We start from the raw sequence: 21608 nt of genomic DNA, 5'->3' as shown, positions 1-21608 counted from the left end.
GTTTTGCAGTGCTGATTCATCATCCATCAAGATGCTGTTCCTGATGACTACACTTCTATCAGGCCAGTGGCCTTTTGGTTCTTGTAGTTCTTAATGACAAATTTATGTAGTTTTCCCCTGCAGAATGAACTGAACTAAGCTTTGGGCTTGACTGTTCTTTTATTTACAAATTCACAGACACATATTAGAAATTAGAAACAGGTGCACCAAACAAACTCAACATGTGTTCTTTTATATTGACCACAGGACTGTGTGCCCTCTCCTCATGCCTTCTTCGTCAGTACCGCCTTGTTAACATCCCAAAGACCTGGACTGAAGCCCAGAGATACTGCAGAGAGAAATACACTGACCTGGCCACCATGGACAACATGGAGGACATGAACAAGCTAGTCAATATAGCAAATATGAATCATCTAACAAGTAGTTATAGGGCAGTCTGGATAGGTCTGCACAAAGGCTGGAGGTGGTCTCTGGAAGACTGTCAGTACTATAGAGAGGAACAGGCTGAGTTTAGGAACTGGGAGGTTAATGAACCCTCAAATGGAGCTTCAGATTTATGTGCTTGTATTGGAAGTCTTTCCAAGTGGTATGACTCTTCCTGTTCAGTTAGAAGACCCTTCGTCTGTTACCAAGGTAAGCACATCTGTGTTATTAACGTGTTTTTATTGATTTAACAGAGGCTGTCCAATGTGACAAAGTGCACAGAATCTGCAGAGGTGTGTGACTACAAATGATACTATTTATACTGGGCACCATTGCAGGAAGAAACTGCTAACTAGAAGCAATATTGATTAACATTTCAGGTCATTAATATTTTAAGGTTACATATAAGGCCCGTCTCCACTGGCTAAAAGTTGAAAACAGGATGATAGCTGCACTTATTTTGTCAACATGGCGCCTCTTGCAGTCTAAAACACCAGCTGATCAGTATAGGCAACTAAATGAAAAAGTTGCCTCACATAGCTATGCCACTACACGAGCAAAAGAAGGTAGGTTTTCACTCCCCAGAGCTAATACCAATTTTCTTATTCAAACTGTGGGATACAGGGCCATGAAGTCATGTAACCTACTACCAACCAAAATTTTAAACATGACACGTAAATGTCTGTTCAAAAAGCAAATAACGAAACATTTGGGTACAGCGTACTTGTGACACCAGATGGTGATATACTGTACAGAAATGTGTAGTACTCTCTTACATGGTTTGCAGTTTACGCTTCTATGGAATTGGATATGTCAGCGTTTTATGTCATGACAAAGGGAAAATTGCATAACCACTAGGTACATTTTTTTATATATGTAATGTAAAATTGTATAATCATTATTTTATGTATTTTAACTTTTGATACTTGTAATGTAATATGTTTTAAATGTTAGATATTGGTATTGTAATGTATGTTTCAAATGTTTGTTGTTAGTATGTAAGTCCCCACAGTATGTGGACCCCAATAAAAGTAGCTCTGTCTTAGGGTAGAGGTAATGAGGATCCTTATAAATAAATAAAATAAATATGGAGTTAGGTTCAATTTAGTCATTTAGCAGACGCTTTTATCGCCCATCGACTTACAGTAAGTACAGGGACATTACCCTCCGAGGCAAGTAGGGTGAAGTGTCTTGCCCAAGGACACACATCTCGGCTGGGAATCGATCCATCAACCTTCTGATTTCCAGCCCGATTCCCTAACTGTTCAGCTTCATGATTCCCTGACTCCCTAAGGTTCCTCTTAATATTGTATTTGGGGAGCACAAAAAAGACAAAATACTACAACCGAAAATAAACATCATTTTTGTCATCTGTAAATACTCTTCAAAACCATAATTGTTTTTGCAGGTGTAACTTTTGTCTACATCAATCAACAAATGACCTGGACAGAAGCTCAGAGTTACTGCAGGCAGCACCACACAGACCTGGCCAGAGTGAGGAGCCAGACTGAGAACCAGCAGATTGAGGACATCAAACCTGCAGATGTCAATGCCTGGATCGGCCTGTACAGAGACCCATGGAAGTGGTCAGATGGTAGCAAATCCACCTTCAGATACTGGAGAATTAATGAACCTAATAATAACTTAGGGAATGAATTCTGCGTAGCATCAGAGTTTGCTAACGGTGGCATATGGGCAGACTGGCCCTGTAATTGGACATTCCCTTTTTTCTGCAATAGTGAGTTACCTTTTTTCTTTTAAGTAAATATGACACCAACTGTTTTTTTCTTGTAGGCCTATGTCCTTCTTTTACACTGTGGTTAAGTATTTGAATGTGAAGTTGTGCTGTTAAATGTTCCAATATGTTGTCAGAAATAATTTGTCTGTGTGTCTCAAGTCCCAGTGCAGCAGCAGGTGGTGAGAATGAGTCTGACCAGAGAGAACTCTGGTGTGGACCTAGAGGATCCTGCTGTGATGGAGGCCATCTTACAACGGGTGAGACTTGTTGATTCATGTTGATCTTCACTTTAAAGAGGAGAGTACACATTCTTAGTCCAGACTTTCTCTCTTCCTCAGGTCCAGGTGAAGCTGAGAGAGAAGGGGCTGACTGAAGACTTCCAACTGAGGTGGAGAAAGCAGCCAGATGGAAAGGTCTTCCAAAAGGAGGAAGGCGAGGAATAACAGGAAGAAGAAACCGGATCTGACTAAAAGAAACTCTACATTTGGAAGATATGCACATATTCAATACCTGTTTGTGACAGAAAACATGAATAAAACTGATTTTCCCTGTTGAATCAGATTACATAATTTAATGCTCTTTTTCCTTTTTTAGTAGAGATGATTTTTGAAGGCAGAATATATAAGGTATAAAATCCATGCTAGTTCTTTCGGTAATTTAATGCAACATGTCATTTGTAACAAACGCTTTTACAGACTACAGTAATAAATGTATTCACGATTTCTTGTCACAATGTTAACAGAAATGATTCACGTATGTTTGTTGAGTACTCCTGATATTCTGCAAAGAAATGTTCTGTGTGCCTTCAGACTAATGAAACCTCTTGAAATCAACGTCATCACATCCATAATTTCACACACGGAGTGCGTTCATTCTAGCTCCACCTGCTGCTCCAGTATGAGTCGAGACAAGATCAAGATTTATTTCAAGATTTAGGATTTATTATTTTTTGTCACATACATGATTATACATGGTACAATATGCAGTGATGTTGTACCTGCAACTACGTAAATAAATAAAAGGATACTAAAAGAGACATAAAAGATACTAAAAGAGACATAAAAGATACTAAAGGAGACATAAAAATAGAAATAGATAAATTACAATAAATAAAATAGAGTAAAATAGCACACAGCAGTATTTCAACGCTTAAGATTGGGCAGACAGATGGCCTGAAGGAAGAAACTCCTCATCCTCTCTGTGCTGCTCTCAGACAACCTCCTCATCCGGCAACGTAAACTCTGGTCTGATGGCAGCAGGGAGAAGAGTGAGTATCCAGGGTGGTTGGGCTGTTTGAGGAACTTCTGATAGCGAGTTGATGGTCTGTCATTGTAGGATTGTCCTGGAGGACCAGGGTGGACAGTCTCTCTCAGCCTGGCTGAAGGACCAGGGAGGACAGTCTCTCTCTCAGCCTGGCTGGAGGACCAGGGAGGACAGTCTCTCTCTCAGCCTGGCTGTCTGCTCCTCCCAGGCAGAGCACTCTTCTGTTTACCGTATTTTCCGGACTATAAATCACGCCAGATTATAAATCGCATTTGTCAAAAAATGCGTCATGAAGAAGAATAAAACATACATAAATCGCACTGGACTATAAATCGCATTTATTTCAAAATGTATTTCACAAGCTCTTTCACAAGATCCAAGAACAAACATTTAATCTGGAATTTCCAGCCAAACTATTAAAAAAAGTGTGACTTATAGTCTGGAAAATACAGTCCTTGCACATGATGAGACTCTCAACATGGAGTTGGTCACTCTGAACAGATTTGACTTCCACGCATGCTGATGATGTGTTGCGTTATGGAGTCATGTTTATAGTCTGTTCATGTTGTTTAAAGGCACATATATTCTCATATTGTGTTTGTGGGTGTGTCATGGACACCATACCACAGTGTAGGCTCAAAAGAAACACACTGAGATGAGTTGCACTGTTTTACATTAAGTTTGTTGTACACAAAATAGTTTAATGGCCTGCATTTGCAAGAAATCCAATTTAACTATCAAGATTTGCAAAGGAGAGAGAAGGAGGGGAGTAAGACAGAAACATTAGCCCTATCCAAACCATTCACAAGACAGAGAGCTAAAGAGACAGAGAGAGACAGATAGAGAGAAGAGCAAGAGAAGAAAAGACAAACTAAATCTAACTTCTGAAAGGTAAGTTACATTTGTACACCACTGCATGACATATCAGATCTGCTTTTGTTGGTAATTACCACGTTATTGTTGAACTGTTAAATCACAGACCGTTCCGTGACTCTGACCACCAAAAAACTATTAGATCAAATAGTGCATATTCTGTACTTCTGATCCTTGACATTTCTGCTACACGGTCTAGTTTCATTCCTGGTCCATTTGTTTGTTTCAACATACTTTTATGCCATTTGAGCAATTTAGCTATTTTTGCTGTTAATGTTTTGTATCAATATAATTTGTTTTGTCCATGCTACTAAATTTTATATAGCTGTTGCTCCCATGTCATGATAATTTAATTGTCTAGAATGACCTAGTATTGTACAGTACACACTTGATAATACATCTCTTTGACTTTGACGATGAATGTGCAGATTGGAAACAGAGTTGATCAAACACCTCAAAATTAAAAAGACCAGTTCAGCCAAAACAGTCCAAGCAAAGTCTCTCTGCTGCATTCGGGTCAGAGGATGCTGTTTACAGTGAATAGAGAAAAACTAAGAAGATGCACAGTCAGTAGGTGTTCGTTTTTGAAGGCAGGCGGACACAACATCATAGAACTGTAACTGCCATCAGAACACAGCAGGTTACCGTAGGAACACGCAGTAGGTTACCGTGGGAACACATATATATGAATGGATAGTAAGACTTAATATATGAACAGATACAGTAGCTGATTTACTGATTTTGATTAACATGAGCCCATGGGATGGAAGGGAGTCATTCTTTGTCATTACTGGGGCAGTTTTGGGCCGAAAAAGAGGAACGAAAGTGAACATTCACTCCCCGAATGGAATTCGATCAAATTTAACAACATGAAAAATGATAGATGTGATGATGTGAGGATTGCATGGAAAGGAATGACAGTGAGGAGAGTGATGATGATGAGGATGATGATGGTGATGATGTATTGATGTTGTTGCTGTGACAACCAGGCTCATCTGGGTTATCGTCCATCATGAATGGTCTGGCCTTGATGACGACACTTCTCTCAGGCCAGTGGCATTTCGGTTCTTGTAGTTTATTTATTTTTTGTAGTTCTCCTCTGATGTATTATGTTAACTAAGCTTTAGGATTGGGCTGGACTATCTTTTTATGTGTAAGAACAAATGTTAATGTTATGCCATCACACGAAAATCCTACTGAGTGTTGACTACAGGACTGTATATTGACAAATTTAGTTTCCCTCTGCAGTATGAACTGAACTAAGCTTTGGGCTAGACTGTCCATTTATTTTGGTGCAAGTGTTGTATAGCAACAGGGACAGGGGCACAACAAATTATGAACGTTTGCTCTTGTATCACGTCAACAGGACTGTGTACCCTCCCCTCATGCCTTCCTCATCAGTACCACCTTGTTAACATCCCAAAGACCTGGACTGAAGCCCAGAGATACTGCAGAGAGAAATACACTGACCTGGCCACCATAGACAACATGGAGGACTTTGAAAACCTGGGAAACATTTTGGCCGCCAATAATATCAGTTCTGGAGTTTGGACAGGTCTGTATTCCACTGGAACCTGGAGATGGGTCTTGGTAGACAGTCACGTACAGGGACAGGCAAAGTTCAGGAACTGGAAAGATGGAAAACCCAACATAACTGGAGAACCACCTCTCTGTGCTTCGTTGGACAGTATCACAGGCTCATGGGAAGACCAACTTTGTACCACAACATTGAAGTTCGTCTGCCAAGGTAAGCGTCCAGGGGTTCAAACGTTACTTTAAGAACTTTTTTTTTTAAACATCCAGTAAAAAGGTTTTACATCTCGATAATAAAATGTTTTAGTGTCAGTTTTAAACAGATTCATATTGTACACAGCAAATTCTTCCTATTAATATATTCTCATTAAAAGTATTTAAATTTGTATTTGTTCTGACACCATCGTGAGCACATCTTCATGACTCTAATGCTAGTTTAGGTTATTGTCGCATTAGGTATTGCAAATGTGCTAGGATGTTCATAATTATATCCAATACAATACCACATAATACGTTTGTTTTTTGTTTTGATTTTTCATCATAGAAAAAGAGAAATACATTAAAATATGTGTTCACAAATTCAAACTTAAAATACGCCTTTTAAATTAAACACATTCAAGTAAAGCCTTGAGCCCTGATAACAAAAATAATTTACAGGAGACACTTTTGTACACGTCAATGAAACAATGACCTGGTCGGAGGCTAAGATTTACTGCAGGCAGCACTACACAGACCTGGCCAGTGTGAGGAACCAGACTGAGAATGACCAGATACAGGAGATGTTACCTGGAAACACGAATGTCTGGATTGGCTTGTTAAAAAATCCCTGGAAGTGGTCAGATAGAAGCAAGTCCTCCTTCACGTGCTGGGGTGACAATCAACCTGATGAGAATGGATTGCTTGATGAATGTGTGGCATCGCTAATATATGCAAACATGCAGTGCAATGACTGGCCATGTGATTATACACTTCCCTTCTTCTGCTACAGTGGTGAGTCTTTTGTGTTTAAAAGTGACAGATCACATTACGATCACAAATGTTATACTTTCTGCACGTAAAAATGTTATACTTTGGTGAAAGAAATAACACAAACTAACGACGTAGAGAAGCTTGTTCTGTAACAGGATGACATTTGACTGACATGGTGAGTTGTTCAGTTGTCAGTGTGTCTCAAGTCCCCAGAGAGCATTTTGTGAGAATGAGTCTGACCAGAGAGAACTCCGGTGTGGAGCTAGAGGATCATACTGTGATGGAGGCCATCTTACAACAGGTGAGACTTGTTGATTCATGTTGATCTTCACGTTAAAGAGGAGAGTACAAATTCTAAGAACAGACTCGCTCTCCTCCTCAGGTCCAGATGAAGCTGAGAGAGAAGGGGCTGACTGAAGACTTCAAGCTGAGGTGGAGAAAGCAGCCAGATGGAAAGGTCTTCCACAAGGAGAAAAACGAGGAATAGAAGGAAGAGGCAACCAGATCAGACTAAAAGAAACCTACATTTTGAAGATATGCACATATTCAATACCTGTCTTGTGATAGAAAATTGAATTTTCCCTGTTGAATCAGATACTATATTTTAGTATTATTTTCCCTTTCAACTAGTAGAGATTATTTTTGACTGCTAAATACATTCAGAACATAATTCATGCAAATTCTTTCGTGTCACTTTCTCAAAATGTTATCCGTAAGAAATGCTTTAACCGAATTAATACATGTTTTTGAGATTTTTGTCACAATGTTACAGAAGTGATTCATGTCCAGGATCTTTGACGACTCCTCAAGATATTTAGCATTTTCTGTGTGCCTTCTGACTAATAAAACCTCTTAAAATCGACGTAATCACAACCTTGTCACTTGTGTAGTAAATGTACAAAGTGTGCATTTACTCTGTGAATTTTCTACGTTTTCAACCAATGTCCAAATTTAAGAACAGCACTGGAACTCAGCAAAGTTTAATGCAAAGTGTTTATTCCAGAGTGACAGAGGTTGTCATGACGACAGAGATTCCAAACAAACGTGATCCCGGGATCAGACGGAAATATTTCTCCGGACATTCCTCTTATATATCAAAACCTTATTATTGAACAATATCGTTTGTCACAGATGCATTATGCATTCTTACCCAGCTGGTCCCTCATCATAGGGGACTCAGATTACAGGTGCTTTTTTGCATAGAAAACACTCCCATTTTTAGCCTTGTAGGCCAGCTTCACTAGGTTTCTGGGCATGGGGTCGTAAATATGCCTCATAGTAGCTGGGCCTTGATGTTTTCTATTGAAGAAGCATATACACTATAGTCTTCTCTAGCACTCAGCCCTTAATTATCCAGATTTGCACTTTGGGCTTAATATCTTCAATTTATTAGTGGCAATACTAGGCGAAGGCGTTGGATGGGGGAAGGGGTGTGTATGAGTGTGCCTGGGTTGGCGCCTTCGCATAGGCCACAATCAGTCAGATTCTCAGTTCGCAGATAGTATTGCCATGGAGACATCCTTGGTCATGACCCAAGACAGAGACGTAATCTACAAGTGAAAGTTAGTTAGAATCGTGTCGGCCAGCCTTAGGGGGATTTTTTTTACAGCTGTAGCCGTTTCCTTTATTTTTCGATATGCCAGGGCAGCGCCTAATCCAATCAGCAAAAGCCTGTAATCGTGGATCCAAATAGGTAGACCCAACGCATCCATCGAGTAGACAGCTGCGAACGTGCCGTCAGGACAGTCAGGTTCCCCCAAACCCAATATGGTGTCAATTGCATTAAGAGACCAGCTGATCAAATCCATGATTTTTAGTTCGGAGAGCGGTGCGGAGAGAGTCTCTCAGTACAAGACACAAGACACAGGACTAGACGATACGATAGAAGCCAAGCAGGGAAGGTTAGGGCAGGACAGGGAGAAAATGCGACTGTCTTCGTCGAGAGCCAAAGAAGAGTCAACATCTTTGCATCTGGTTTTCAGTAATATAGCATATAAAAGTAAAAAAAGGTGATTAAGAGGTTTATTTTCAATCATATAATCCATAATCATTATCCATCTTCAGAATTACAACAGTGCGATGTTTTTTTCCACATTATATCTTCATATTGTGTTTGTGGGTGTGTCATGGACACCATACTGAGTGTAGGCTCAAAAGACACACACTGAGATGAGTTGCACTGTTTTACATAAAGTTTGTTAAATACAAACTAGTTTAATGGCCGAGCAGCATTTGCAAAAATCCCATTTAACCATCTCAACACTTTGCAAAGGAGAGAGAAAGAGGGGAGTAAGACTAAAACAGAAACATTAGCCCTATCCAAACCATTCACAAGACAGAGAGCTAAAGAGACAGAGAGACATATAGAGAGAAGAGCAAGAGAAGGAAAGACAAACTGAATCTAACTTCTGAAAGGTAAGTTACATTTGTACACCACTGCATGACATGATTACATCTGCTTTTGTTGGTAATTACCACGTTATTGTTGAACTGTTAAAATACAGACCGTTCTGTGACTCTGACCACCAAAAAACTATTAGATCAAATAGTGCATATTCTGCACTTCTGATCCTTGACATTTCTGCTACACTGTCTAGTTTCATTCCTGGTCCATTTGTTCGTTTCCACGTATTTTTATGCCATCTGCGCAATTTTTGCAATTTTTGCTGTTAATGTTTTGTATCAATATAATTTGTTTTGTCCATGCTACTATGTAGCTGTTGGTGCCCATGTCATAATAATTTAATTGTCTAGAATGACCTGGTATTGTACAGTACACACTTGATAGTAAATGTCTATGACTTTGACAATGAATGTGCAGATTGGAAAGGATGGATGTGATGATGATGATTGTATGGAAAGGAATGACAGTGAGGAGAGTGATGATGATGATGATGATGATGATGTTTGTATTAATGTTGTTGCTGTGACGACCAGGCTCATCTGGGTCCATCATGAATGGTCTGGCTTTGATGATGACACTTCTCTCAGGCCAGTGGCATTTTGGTTCTTGTAGTTTATTTTTTTGTAGTCCTCCTCTCATGTATTTTTTTTAACTAAGCTTTAGGATTGGGCTGGACTATCTTGTTATGTGCAAGAACAAATGTTAATGAAAAGCCATAAAACAGGTACACAAAAACCTACTGTGTATTGACCACACGACTGTGTATTGACCACAGGACTGTGTGCCCTCTCCTCATGCCTTCCTCATCAGTACCACCTTGTTAACATCCCAAAGTACTGGACGGAAGCCCAGAGCTACTGCAGAGAGAAATACACTGACCTGGCCACCATAGACAACATGGAGGACTTTGAAAACATGGCAAACTTGTTTGCCTCCAATGAGATGGTTACTGCAGTTTGGACAGGTCTGTATTCCACTGGAGCCTGGAGCTGGTCCCTGGCAGACAGTCCGGATGACAGACAGGGACAGGCAGAGTTCAGGAACTGGAAAGATGAAATACCCAGCATAACTGGAGAACCACCTCTCTGTGCTTCGTTGGATGGCCTCACAGGCTCATGGGAAGACCAACTGTGTTCCACAACATTGAAGTTTGTCTGCCAAGGTGAGCGTCCAGGGGTTTAAACAATACTTTTAGAACAAAAAAAAATAAAACATTCAGTAAAAGGTTTTACATCTCGATATTAAAATGTGTCAGTTTTAGACAGATTCATATTGTACACAGCACAGTCTTCCTAATGAATATATTCTCATTAAAAGCATTTACATTTTTATTTGTTCTGACACCATCGTGAGCACTTCTTCATGTCTCTAACCTCTAGTTTAGGTTATTGTCGCATTAAGTATTGCAAATGTGTTAGGATGTTCATAAATATATCCAATACAATACCACATAATACGTTTTTTTTTTGTTGATTTTTCACCATAGAAAAAGAAAAATACGTGAAAATATGTGTTCACAAATTCAAACTTAAAATACCTTTTTAAATTAAACACATTCAAGTGTAGCCTTGAGCACTGACAAGAAAAATGATTTGCAGGAGACACTTTTGTATACGTCAATGAAGCAATGACCTGGACGAAGGCTCAGAGTTACTGCAGGCAGCACCACACAGACCTGGCCAGTGTGAGGAGCCAGACTGAGAACCAGCAGATACAGGAGATGTTACCTGGAAACACGAATGTCTGGATCGGCCTGTTCAAAGATCCCTGGAAGTGGTCAGACAGAAGCAACTCCTCCTTCACATGCTGGAGTGGGAGTCAACCCAATGAGAATGGATTGCTTGATGAATGTGTGGCATTAGTGCTATATAGTGAAATGGTGTGCAATGACTGGCCATGTAATTATGATACCCTTCCGTTCATCTGCTACAGTGGTGAGTCTTTTGTGTTTAAAAGTGACTGATTACATTATGATCACTAGTGTTACACTTTCTGCACGTACAAATGTTACACTTTGGCCATAGAAATGACACAAACTAACGATGTAAAGAAGCTTGTTCTGTAACAGGATGACATTTGACTGACATTGTAAGTTGTTCAGTTGTCTGTGTGTCTCAAGTCCCAGTGCAGCAGCAGGTGGTGAGAATGAGTCTGACCAGAGAGAACTCCGGTGTGGACCTAGAGGATCCTGCTGTGATGGAGGCCATCTTACAACAGGTGAGACTTGTTGATTCATGTTGATCTTCACTTTAAAGAGGAGAGTACATATTCTTAGTACAGACTTTCTCTCCTCCTCAGGTCCAGGTGAAGCTGAGAGAGAAGGGGCTGACTGAAGACTTCCAGCTGAGGTGGAAGAAAAAGCAGCCAGATGGAAAGGTCTTCCACAAGGAGGAAGACGAGGAATAGAAGAGGAAACCAGATCTGACTAAAAGAAACCTACATTTTGAAGATATGCACATATCTTACCTGTTTTGTGATAGAAAATATAATTTTCCCCGTTGAATCAGATACTATATTTTAATATTATTTTCCCTTTCAACTAGTAGAGATTATTTTTGACTGCTAAATACATTCAGAGCATAATTCTTTTGTACTCTTTTTTTACTTTCTCAAAATGTTATTCGTAACGAATGCTTTGACCAAATTAATACATGTATTTGAGATTTCTTGTCACAATGTTACAGAAATTATTCATGTCCAGGATCTTTGACGACTCCTCAAGATATTTAACATTTTCTGTGTGCCTTCTGACTAATAAAACCTCTTGTAATCAACGTCATCACAACCTTGTAACTTAAGCTGTAATAAATATACAGTGTGCGTTCACTCTGTGAATTTTGTTCATGTTGTTTAAAGGCAAAAAAAGGCCTTTATGTGCCCTAAAGGCACACACTGACGTAAAAAATATTCTGTTTTCAACCAATATCCAAATTTTACGAACAGCACTGGAACTCTGCAAAGTTTAATGCAAAGTTTTTATTAGAATCCAGAGTGACTGAGGTTGTCATGGCGACCCTCAGCCTGTCCAGGATCAGACGGAAATATTTCTCTGAACATTCCTCTTATATATCAAAACCTTATTATTGAACAATATTGTTTGTCATAGATGCATTATGCATTCTTACCCAGCTGGTCCCTCATCATAGGGGACTCAGATTACAGGTGCTTTTTTGCATAGAAAACACTCCCATTTTTAGCCTTGTAGGCCAGCTTCACTAGGTTTCTGGGCATGGGGTCGTAAATATGCCTCATAGTAGCTGGGCCTTGTAGTTTTCTATTGAAGAAGCATATACACTATAGTCTTCTCTCGCACTCAGCCCCTAATTATCCAGATTTACACTTTGGGCTTCATATTTTCTACATATTAGTGGCAATACTAATCAGTCAACAGCTTCGCATCTGGTTTTCAGTAATATAGCATATCAAAGTAAAAAAAGTTGATCACATTTATTCATTTAACATTTATTCATTTAGCAGACACTTTTATCCAAAGCGGCTTCCAAGAGAGAGCTTTACAAAGTGCATAGGTCACTGATAATAACAACAAGATAGCCACAAAACATTGCGGGTAGCCAAAACATGAAGCACATATTGTGAACAACCAAAAATAAGTGCCAAATGGAAGAACCATAAGAGCATGTAGCTAAGCAAGTTACAATTAAACAACATGAATCGCTATAAGTGCAAGTGTACCTGTAGAAAAGCAAGCAACAGTAAAAAAATAAGATAAAATACAATATTTTGTAGCGAGTACAACAGTTTAAATCAGTTACCACTAACCAACAAGAGCAACATGTCTCTAAGAAAGAGTCATTGTGATCCCTTGTGATTAAGAGGTTTGTTTTCAATCATATAATCCATAATCATTATCCATCTTCATAATTATAACAGTGTGATGTTTTTTTCCACAACATTATATCTTCATATTGTGTTTGTGGGTGTGTCATGGACACCATACTAGAGTGTAGGCTCAAAAGAAACACACTGAGATGAGTTGCACTGTTTTACATAAAGTTTGTTGTATACAAACTAGTTTAATGGCCGAGCAGTATTTGCAAGAAATCCTTAACTCATTCCCATCTCAAGATTTGCAAACGAGAGGGGACTAAGAAAACAGAACATTAGATGCAAACTATACGGAAGACAGACAGAGAGAGAAAAAGAGACAGAGATAGAAAGAGAGAGTCAAGGAAAGGCAGACTATAGGCTGTTCCTTGAACCTGAACACAAAATTATTATTACATCTTTTTACTAATGATCCTTGATCTTTCTGCTGTATTGTCTAATTTTATTCTTGGCCTATTTGTTCGTTTTTCTAGCGTTGTGCCATTTTATGATTATTTTTATTTTTTTGCCTGTGTTTTATGTTGATATTTATTTTCTTTTTCTCACAGAATAACGTATCTTTACACCGCCTCCATTGAGATGGCAGTTCAACTGACACTGCCTGAATCTGTGTTTCTCTCTCATTCTGACTCTGATTCACTCTGAAGAAATCATTTCTCTTTTGTGTGTGTTACTCTCTCCCTCTTTCTCTCTCTCTTTCTATCTGTCTGTCTCACTTTCTTTCTCTTCCTCTTGGTAATACACATGCTTCATTTCCCTAATCTAGACTAACTTAGTCGGAGCAGAGCAGAGTGGACACCACATAGATTTTTTAGGAAGTACAATTTTGAGTGAGGAACAGAAAAGTAAAATTTGCTTCTTGAATTTTACCCTTCTGTTCCTCTCTTAAAATTGTCCATCTCAACTTTTTTTAAAGGTATAGAAAAAGGAGCAGTAGTCTTATGTTTTCCAGAGATGTATATGGATATACTCTACTGTATGTGCGTATTCTATCCATTTGTACATAACATAAAATTGTTCTGTGTGGCTGTAAGCAGATAACAACTGAGCAATCAGGATATTGTGAAATCTCCGATTTATTAATAAACTATTTGTAAAATAAAATAATTTCATAGTATCTTTGTACAATGACACAGGTTATCTGAAAGTTTCTTTCAGTAGAGAATCAGCACAACTGTTACTCAAATGGTAATAAAATCAATATTTTCTCCCATCTTTCACAAAGGGAGTCTTTTCACAACTGACGTTGTGTCCTTGGGCAAGGCACTTGTTGCCTCGGGGGGAATGTCCCTGTACTTTCTGTAAGCCGCCCTGTATAAGAGCGTCTGCTAAATGACATCATGTAAAGAGAAAAATCTCAACATACCCAATCTCTATTTATGTCCTGAAACATTTCATAACTTTTGTTGTTATAACTTGTCAAAGTTACAGTAAAAAAAAAAAAAAAAAAACAGCATTAAAAAGGATTTGATTTGAAACAACACAAAACTGGTCATAAACAATAATCTGCCATTTTATTAATACCACACGTATGATCCAGCACTCTAGTTATAAGAACAGAGTGAATTATTTCCAAAGTTCTTTTTTTTAAATCATAATTTCATGAGGAGAATCCACCGGTATTCTGTGGTAAACGTGCTTCCCAAAGGTCCCCAATGAACCCTCTACAAACGCATCCACCCTTCTCCCCCCTCCTGCTCTCAGATGACGCCCCCTTCCCGACGTCCTCTCGCCTGCCTTTACTCTGGCTCCCCCTGCTGCTCCAGTATGAGGTGAGACAGCGAGTTGATGTCAGTCACTGTGGGATTGCTCTGGAGGACCAGGGTCACCATGCTGTCTTGATCCGGGAACACCTGAGACAGGCCCTCCCTCAGCCTGGCTGTGTCTGCGGGACTCCTCTCTGCCCAGGGACCCTGGCCCCTGCCCTGCCCACAGGGCTCTGCCCTGTCCTTGCCTCCTTTCTTCCCCTGCCCTGGGCCAGAGCTGAACTCTGGGCCGGTGGGGACCCCTGCTGTCCGATCACGGAACTGCAGGCCCTCTGTGTGAGGCCGAGGGTGGCTGGAGGAAGGAGGCGGGGACGATGAGAGAGAGAGAGAGAGAGAGAGAGAAAGATAGATAGATAGATAGAGAGAGAGAGAGAGAGAGAGAGAGAGTGTGTGTGTGTGTGTGTGTGTGTGTGTGTGTGTGTGTGTGTGTGTGTGTGTGTGTGTGTGTGTGTGTGTGTGTGAGAGAGAGAGAGAGAGAGAGAGAGAGAGAGAGAGAGAGAGAGAGAGAGAGAGAGAGAGAGAGAGAGAGAGAGAGAGAGAGAGAGAGAGAGAGAGAGAGAGAGAGAGAGAGAGAGAGAGAGAGAGAGAGAGAGAGAGAGAGAGAGAGAGAGAGAGAGAGAGAGAGAGAGAGAGAGAGAGAGAGAGAGAGAGAGAGAGAGAGAGAGAGAGAGAGAGAGAGAGAGAGAGAGAGAGAGAGAGAGAGAGAGAGAGAGAGAGAGAGAGAGAGAGAGAGAGAGAGGAAAAACAAGGGAGTGCGAGATTCAGTGAGCTCACAATGTTCACATCCATGCGCAAAGGTAGATGAGTGTGTGTGTGTGTGTGTGTGTGTGAGAGAGTGTGATACCTGTGCTGGGAGCGCAGGAAATGATCCAGGTGTGGCCCTCCCCGGCCGAGCGGATCATCCGGCACCATGAAGTGATCCCCCACGAACGTGTACTGAAGCAGTCTGGGTGGGAACCAAGTCAAGAGGCGGGGCATGGAAACAGGAAGTCGAGAGTCAACATAAAACCTATGGAGTCAACGTCGATGTCGAAGTACACCGACTAACCCCAATTGTAAACACAGCTGACTTACACAAAAAGCAATAAACCACAACAGAAATGAGATGTGAGGAATCGACTGCACAGAACAACCACATTATTCTATTCATTTTGACTCCGTCCTTAAATCCCCTGTCTCTCTTCCTCTACCTTTTCTTGATGATATCTATCCATTCCAGCGACTCATCCAGGAGGTCTCGGAGGTTGTCGTTGGTCACGATCACCCCTGCTGTCTTGTGGGCCAGCTGCAGCATGAACCTGGGGGGCGATGCAGAGAGGAACCAGGAACATAAGAACTAAGGAGAGAGGGGATGAGTAGAGCGAGCGAGCGAGAGAGGAGCGCAGAAAGAGGGATGATTTTTCGGATGAAGGGAAACAGAGACGAAGATCGAGGGAGACGAAGAGAGCAACGCAGAAATCCTCTTCACCTCTTACACCGAAATCGTACAGTTGAAGTGTTTCCAAGCAGCTTTCAGACATTTCCGTACCACGTGCTGCGCAAGCAGGTTATTACACAAAGTGAAACGACCTCTGACCCAGGGGTGAATCTAGGTTCCCACTTTTGGGGGGGGTAAGCCCCTAGATAAGACTTTGATTTTTCCTGTGACCCAGCAAATAATGCGAATGAAACTTTTGTGGGGGGCTCCAGCCCAAAATAGGGCTAAATACGCCCATGCTCTGACCTGTCGTCGTAAGAGTTGATCCTCTTCCCCTGCACCTCTCTGGACGGAGTATAGGCCAGAAGACCGAGGCTCTGCAACTCCGTTAAATAGTGCTGTTCTGGAGGAAACACACAAACACACACTCTGGTGTTAAATAGTGCTGTTCTGGAGGAAACACAAACACACACTCTGGGTTTCCACACGGAAGAGCATGCAATCCCATACAAATTCTCTCACAAACACCATGTTACTGTTATATATGATATACATATAAGAAATATATATTCTACTTAAAAATGTGATGTTGTAGCTTTTAACATTTCACAAATTATTGTAAAAAAAAAAAGGTTACACATGTGCCCTGTGTTACACATGAAGCAACCAACCAGAAGACGTTCAAGACCAAGAGTTCCCATGTGGGATCTCTGCTAAATACTTTGACACAGCTTCTTGTCCAGCTGCACAGGAAGTGTTACCTTTGACCCTGGAGTCTCTCTTGGCTCTCCACTGTGGAACGAAGGTGGTGATTCGGCGATGACCTCGGTTCCAGAAGTGCTGCACGGCCAGGGCTATGCCTCGGCAGGAGAAGAACTGGCCCAGCCCATGACTGCAAGGGGTTAAAGGGACAGGTCGGCCTTTTATTCATAGACAACTCTTAGAAACAGAGTGTGGCAACCCAAAGGCGCAGTAAGCCCGGGGTCAGGCGACCGGGGGAAGATATCTCCGGGATCCGCCCCCACCAGAGACAACGAGCCACACAGCTGCAGGTCATGAGCAGGAACGAGGATGGCCCCACTGTAAAAGGCTAGAAGTGGGTAGCAGCTGGAACCCAACACACGTTTGTTAACCGTGACCATAACGTTTCTGTGTGTCGTTGCAGTGAGGCGTGGGGAATCCAGACAGGCCAGGAGATCAGTCCTGACCATGCCCTCGACCGAGGAAGAACCTCATTTCTTTTTGTATTTTTGTTGGTCGGTTCCGAAAATAAACGCCTGGTTTGGGCAGATCACAACCCGTGCTGTGCTGTGCGGTCCGAAATGCGCCCCTTTGGTTGCCACAAGAGGTTATCGTATCGAGGACATTCGCGTATTAGTTGTTGCTAATAACATAACAATAACAGTGTGTATGTATTGTGACACAATATCGCCTGTTCTATATCTGCATCCTCTCTCTCTCTCTGTCTCTCTCTCTCTCTCTCTCTCTCTCTCTCTCTCTTTTCCTCCACATGTTCTCACCTCATGGCCACGTTGCTCCCGTCGATGATGATCGTCCTCAGGCCCGGGTCACCGGGGTCACCAGTCAACTGGAGGTCAAAGGTCGTCTGCAGCCCCTCCAGGAAGCGCTGCTCTCCCGTCACTACAGCCCCTGACGGCACGGCCGGGAGACCCCGTCGGTCCCTCCCAGTGGGGGCAGGGGGGTTGCTGATGGTGGAGAAATAGGGGGTTTGGACGGAGGGAAGTGGGCCAGTGGGTGGAGGAAGGAGGAAGGGGGGCTGGGGAGTTTGCGTCGGGGGGTAGGTGGGTCGGGGACCATGCTTGGGGGGGCTGGCTGGGGGGAAGTGCAGGGTGGGGGGGTAGGTGCTTTGGGGGGGGCCTCTGACCCTCTTGGGGCTGGCGTTGAAGGGAGGGTGCGCCTGGTTAGGGTGTGCGGGGAGTGTCGTCAGAGGAGAGCGGTTTGGCGGGGGTGGAGACAGGCCGAGACGGTTTGAGACATTCAACTGGGCTTGATCCGGTCGGATGAGTGACACAGCTGTGGTTAGGTCTCCTCCTCCTCCTCCTCCCTCCACGAGTGCTTGTCTGTTCACATTCCTCCTCGCCCCTCCCTTTTCCACACCAGTGGAAGCAAACAGCTCTGCCATCTCCTCCTCCCCGCTGTTTTTCTCCACCTCTCTAACTCCCCCTTTCCGAGAATCCCCCGCTCCTGGCACCTCAAGGCCAGACTCGTCCACCTCCCTCGGTCCCTCCCTCCCTCTCCCCGCCACCCCACACGCTTCCGTCTCCCTGGCTCCGCCCTCGTCTCGCTGCAGCTGCAGGAGGAGCTGGTGGGTGGAGAGTTGGGGCAGGGAGCCGTAGACCTCCACCACCTTCTCCTCCGCGTAGCCGCAGCTCACGGCGGCCTTCGTCAGCACCCCGAGGACAAAGTCCTCGCCCTCGACCCCCTCCCCCCGGCCCTGAAGCCCCTCCAGGGGCGCCACGTCCCCCAAGTCGGGCACTCTCCCAGCCTTCTCTCCCCCCGCCCCCGCTCCGCCTCGTCCGCTTTCGCCGGGAAGCCCACCTCCTCCTCCTCCCCGCCGCCCCTCCCCCGCCGCCCCCCCCCTCCCCCGCCGTCGACCCCCCGGTGCTCCGTCTCGCTCGGCCGGTTCCGCTCCCTCGCCTGGCGGTCGCTGCGGTCCTGCTCCTGCTGGACCAGGTCCAGGATCTCCGAGGCCTCCCTGGGCGCCGTCCTGGACACCACCCTCCTCACCACCCGCTCCGCGTAGCCCATGGTGGTGAAAAACTTGAGCAGGAGGCCAAACTCTTTCCTGCTCCCCGCCGACAACAGCCGCTCTCCCCCCTCCTCCTCCTCCTCGTCTGACCCCTGCTCCCCCACCTCCTGCGGGGAGCGTGTCCGTCGTCCCTCCGCCTTGCCGCGAGGGTCATCTCTCAACATGAAAGAGCGAAAGAAGCCATCGAGGGGAGGGCCGTCGCTCCCCGTCTCCCCCACACTGCCACTTGTGCTGGATGAAAAGGGCGACGGTCGTGAAAACGGCTCAATGTCGCGCTCAGGACGTTCGGAAAGTTGGACCAGGGGAAGTCCCTGCGTTAGGGGATCTCCTACGAGGGGTCCAGGTCTTTGCTCCAGGTCTGTTTTCAGTAATCTAAAACCGTCCTGGCTTTCACAGAGCCCCTTTGGGTGCTCAGCGTCTCTGAGGACCGAGTTCTCCTCCGACACCACCACGACTGGGTCCGAACCCAGCCCGGACTCCCTGACAAGGTCCAGAAGGTTCTCCTTCACAGCCCCGGGCAGCACCAGCAGGTCCAGAATGTGTCTGTCCTCCCATATCTCCACCAAGGACTTGAAGGCCCGACGTGAATCCAGGGACTCGCCTGAGCCCCTTTCCCCACTGTCGGTGCGCCGTCCCTGGGTAGCCTTGTAGCGCTCAACCAGGTCTGTGATTAGAGAGTAGGCCTTCACCACTGGTTCCGTAAGCCCAGATATCAGAAGGAACCCTGGGGACCCCACCTGCGTCGGGAGGGAGGGAACGGACACGGCTATAAACATTACCAAAACACTTTAAACCAACATGACCTAAACATTAAAAACACCCTAAACCAACATGACCTAAACATTAAAAACACCCTAAACCAACATGACCTAAACATTAAAAACACCCTAAACCAACATGACCAAAACATTAAAAACACCCTAAACCAACATGACCAAAACATTAAAAACACCCTAAACCAACATGACCTAAACATTAAAAACACCCTAAATCATAATGCTCTCTCCACTCTTCTAATGTCAGTTATTCTTTCCTTCCGCCAACCCCATCTTTCCATCCAATCGCTGTATGTCTCCGACTGAACAGTTCAGAACAGTTCAGTTCAGAACTATAAGACTTACCACTAAATGGGCTGAGGTGTTTTTCATCAGGGAGTCTAGGAACAGGCCTCGGGCGCCGCAGAAGACACAATGGAGAACCCCAGGGTACGGAACCTCCTGCTGTTCCTCCTGATTCACAACACCCCTCACAAACAGCTGCAAGAGATAACTTAGAACGTGATATCCTTGAGATAAATAACAATAATATTATCGTTATTTGACCCTGAGAAAGGGACTAGGGCTTCTCGTGTGAGACAACAAAACAGGCTGTTCTCTGAGCAGTGCGAGTTTCATAAGAACCTAATCTGGTTTATTTATAAAATGCCTCAAACGTACACCTACTACATCTGGTTCTTTCTGAATCATTTTCCCGCACACGGCAGGCCTGTGGACAACGTCTTCCAGTAACTGCCTCAACATGCTCATTTCAAACACGGGCACACAAGCTATGTTACCTTGGCAGCAGTCACGTCTCTTCTCGTCCCTCTCAGCTTCAGCCAGATCTGCCCGCTGTGGGGCATCCCAGGGTCCTCCTCGGCCCCGATCTCCATTGTAACGCCAAACACCCTCCTCACGTTTGGGTGGAGGGATAGGAGGGCACCCCTCAGAGCCCCCGCACACGCAAACTCATCCTCCACCTGCTCCTCCCCACCTTTGCCCCTCCATCCTTTTTCCATCCCTCCTCCGGCCACGCAGGGAAGGAGGCCAGTACAGGCCATCACAGGAATCAACTACAAGTCACTGAGAGAGAGAGAGAGAGAGAGAGAGAGAGAGAGAGAGAGAGAGAGAGAGAGAGAGACCAAGGGATAGCGAGAAAGAGGGAGAGAGATACGGAGAAAGAGAAAGAGACAGACCACATTACAACATGTTTCATAATACAGTTCATCGAAATAGAATATAATAGCGATATTGTCCAATTAACAAAAAGACTAACCTCATTCCCCTTCTATATGTTCACGTCTTCGGCAAGTTTCGATTCTCAGTGTGAATAGGCGTACTCAGTCTTCCGCAATGAAATGTTAGTCCAAAGTTCACACATACTACATAGGCTATGTTAGTGCAGTCATCAAGAAAATGCGACAAATATTCTTAGGATGCTCAAGATTAAACTAGAGCTACGTGCTACCAATTTAACGAAAACGAAACTGTAAACAGAAGCGTCACCGGGAGTATCTAGAAATACAAATGTACGTCGACTTTGTCTGAAAGAGACGCCTCGGTTACAGTTGACATTGGGCGCGTCTCAAGCGTCTCCCTTCTTCGAAATATTGATAGTCTAGAATGTAGGCTATCAAGCCACAATAATAAACGATCACTAATACAAAACACGCGGCGTACACGTAGTGATAAGGGTAATTCCACTGACGTCACGAGAAAAACTTTCGTTTCCACGCGCAGCACGCTGCAGCTGTAAATATTATTTTGTAGACTTCTTTCGCATGCTGAAAATGTCCATAGCTACAACACACAAACGTCGCTGTTTTAAACCAGCGAGAAAAAAGACAA

At 43.5% G+C, this 21608-nt stretch overlaps 2 protein-coding genes across 2 annotated transcripts; one reads left to right on the top strand and one right to left on the bottom strand.

Annotated features, from left to right (window-relative positions):
- Window positions 1-221: 221 nt before the first annotated feature.
- On the top strand, window positions 222-2604 carry LOC146221824 (putative C-type lectin domain family 20 member A). The gene is made up of 4 exons (XM_084692080.1): window positions 222-633; window positions 1832-2131; window positions 2321-2418; window positions 2500-2604. Exons 1-4 carry the CDS (start codon window positions 222-224, stop codon window positions 2602-2604), a joined length of 915 nt encoding a protein of 304 aa, XP_084548206.1.
- Window positions 2605-14107: 11503 nt separating this feature from the next.
- Window positions 14108-21458, bottom strand: khnyn (KH and NYN domain containing). Its single transcript, XM_084692079.1, has 10 exons — window positions 21037-21458; window positions 20558-20843; window positions 20124-20258; window positions 18849-19739; window positions 17753-18696; window positions 16994-17124; window positions 16539-16635; window positions 16006-16113; window positions 15660-15761; window positions 14108-15107 (listed from the first exon to the last, which is right to left on the bottom strand). Exons 2-10 carry the CDS (start codon window positions 20819-20821, stop codon window positions 14789-14791), a joined length of 2991 nt encoding a protein of 996 aa, XP_084548205.1. The 5' UTR covers window positions 20822-20843; window positions 21037-21458; the 3' UTR covers window positions 14108-14788.
- Between the last annotated feature and the right edge of the window lie 150 nt (window positions 21459-21608).

The sequence above is a fragment of the Hypomesus nipponensis genome, chromosome 25, assembly GCF_054491055.1.
Source record: "Hypomesus nipponensis isolate SF chromosome 25, ASM5449105v1, whole genome shotgun sequence".
NCBI classification, from domain to species: domain Eukaryota; kingdom Metazoa; phylum Chordata; class Actinopteri; order Osmeriformes; family Osmeridae; genus Hypomesus; species Hypomesus nipponensis.
This window is presented reverse-complemented; position numbering and strand designations above follow the sequence as displayed.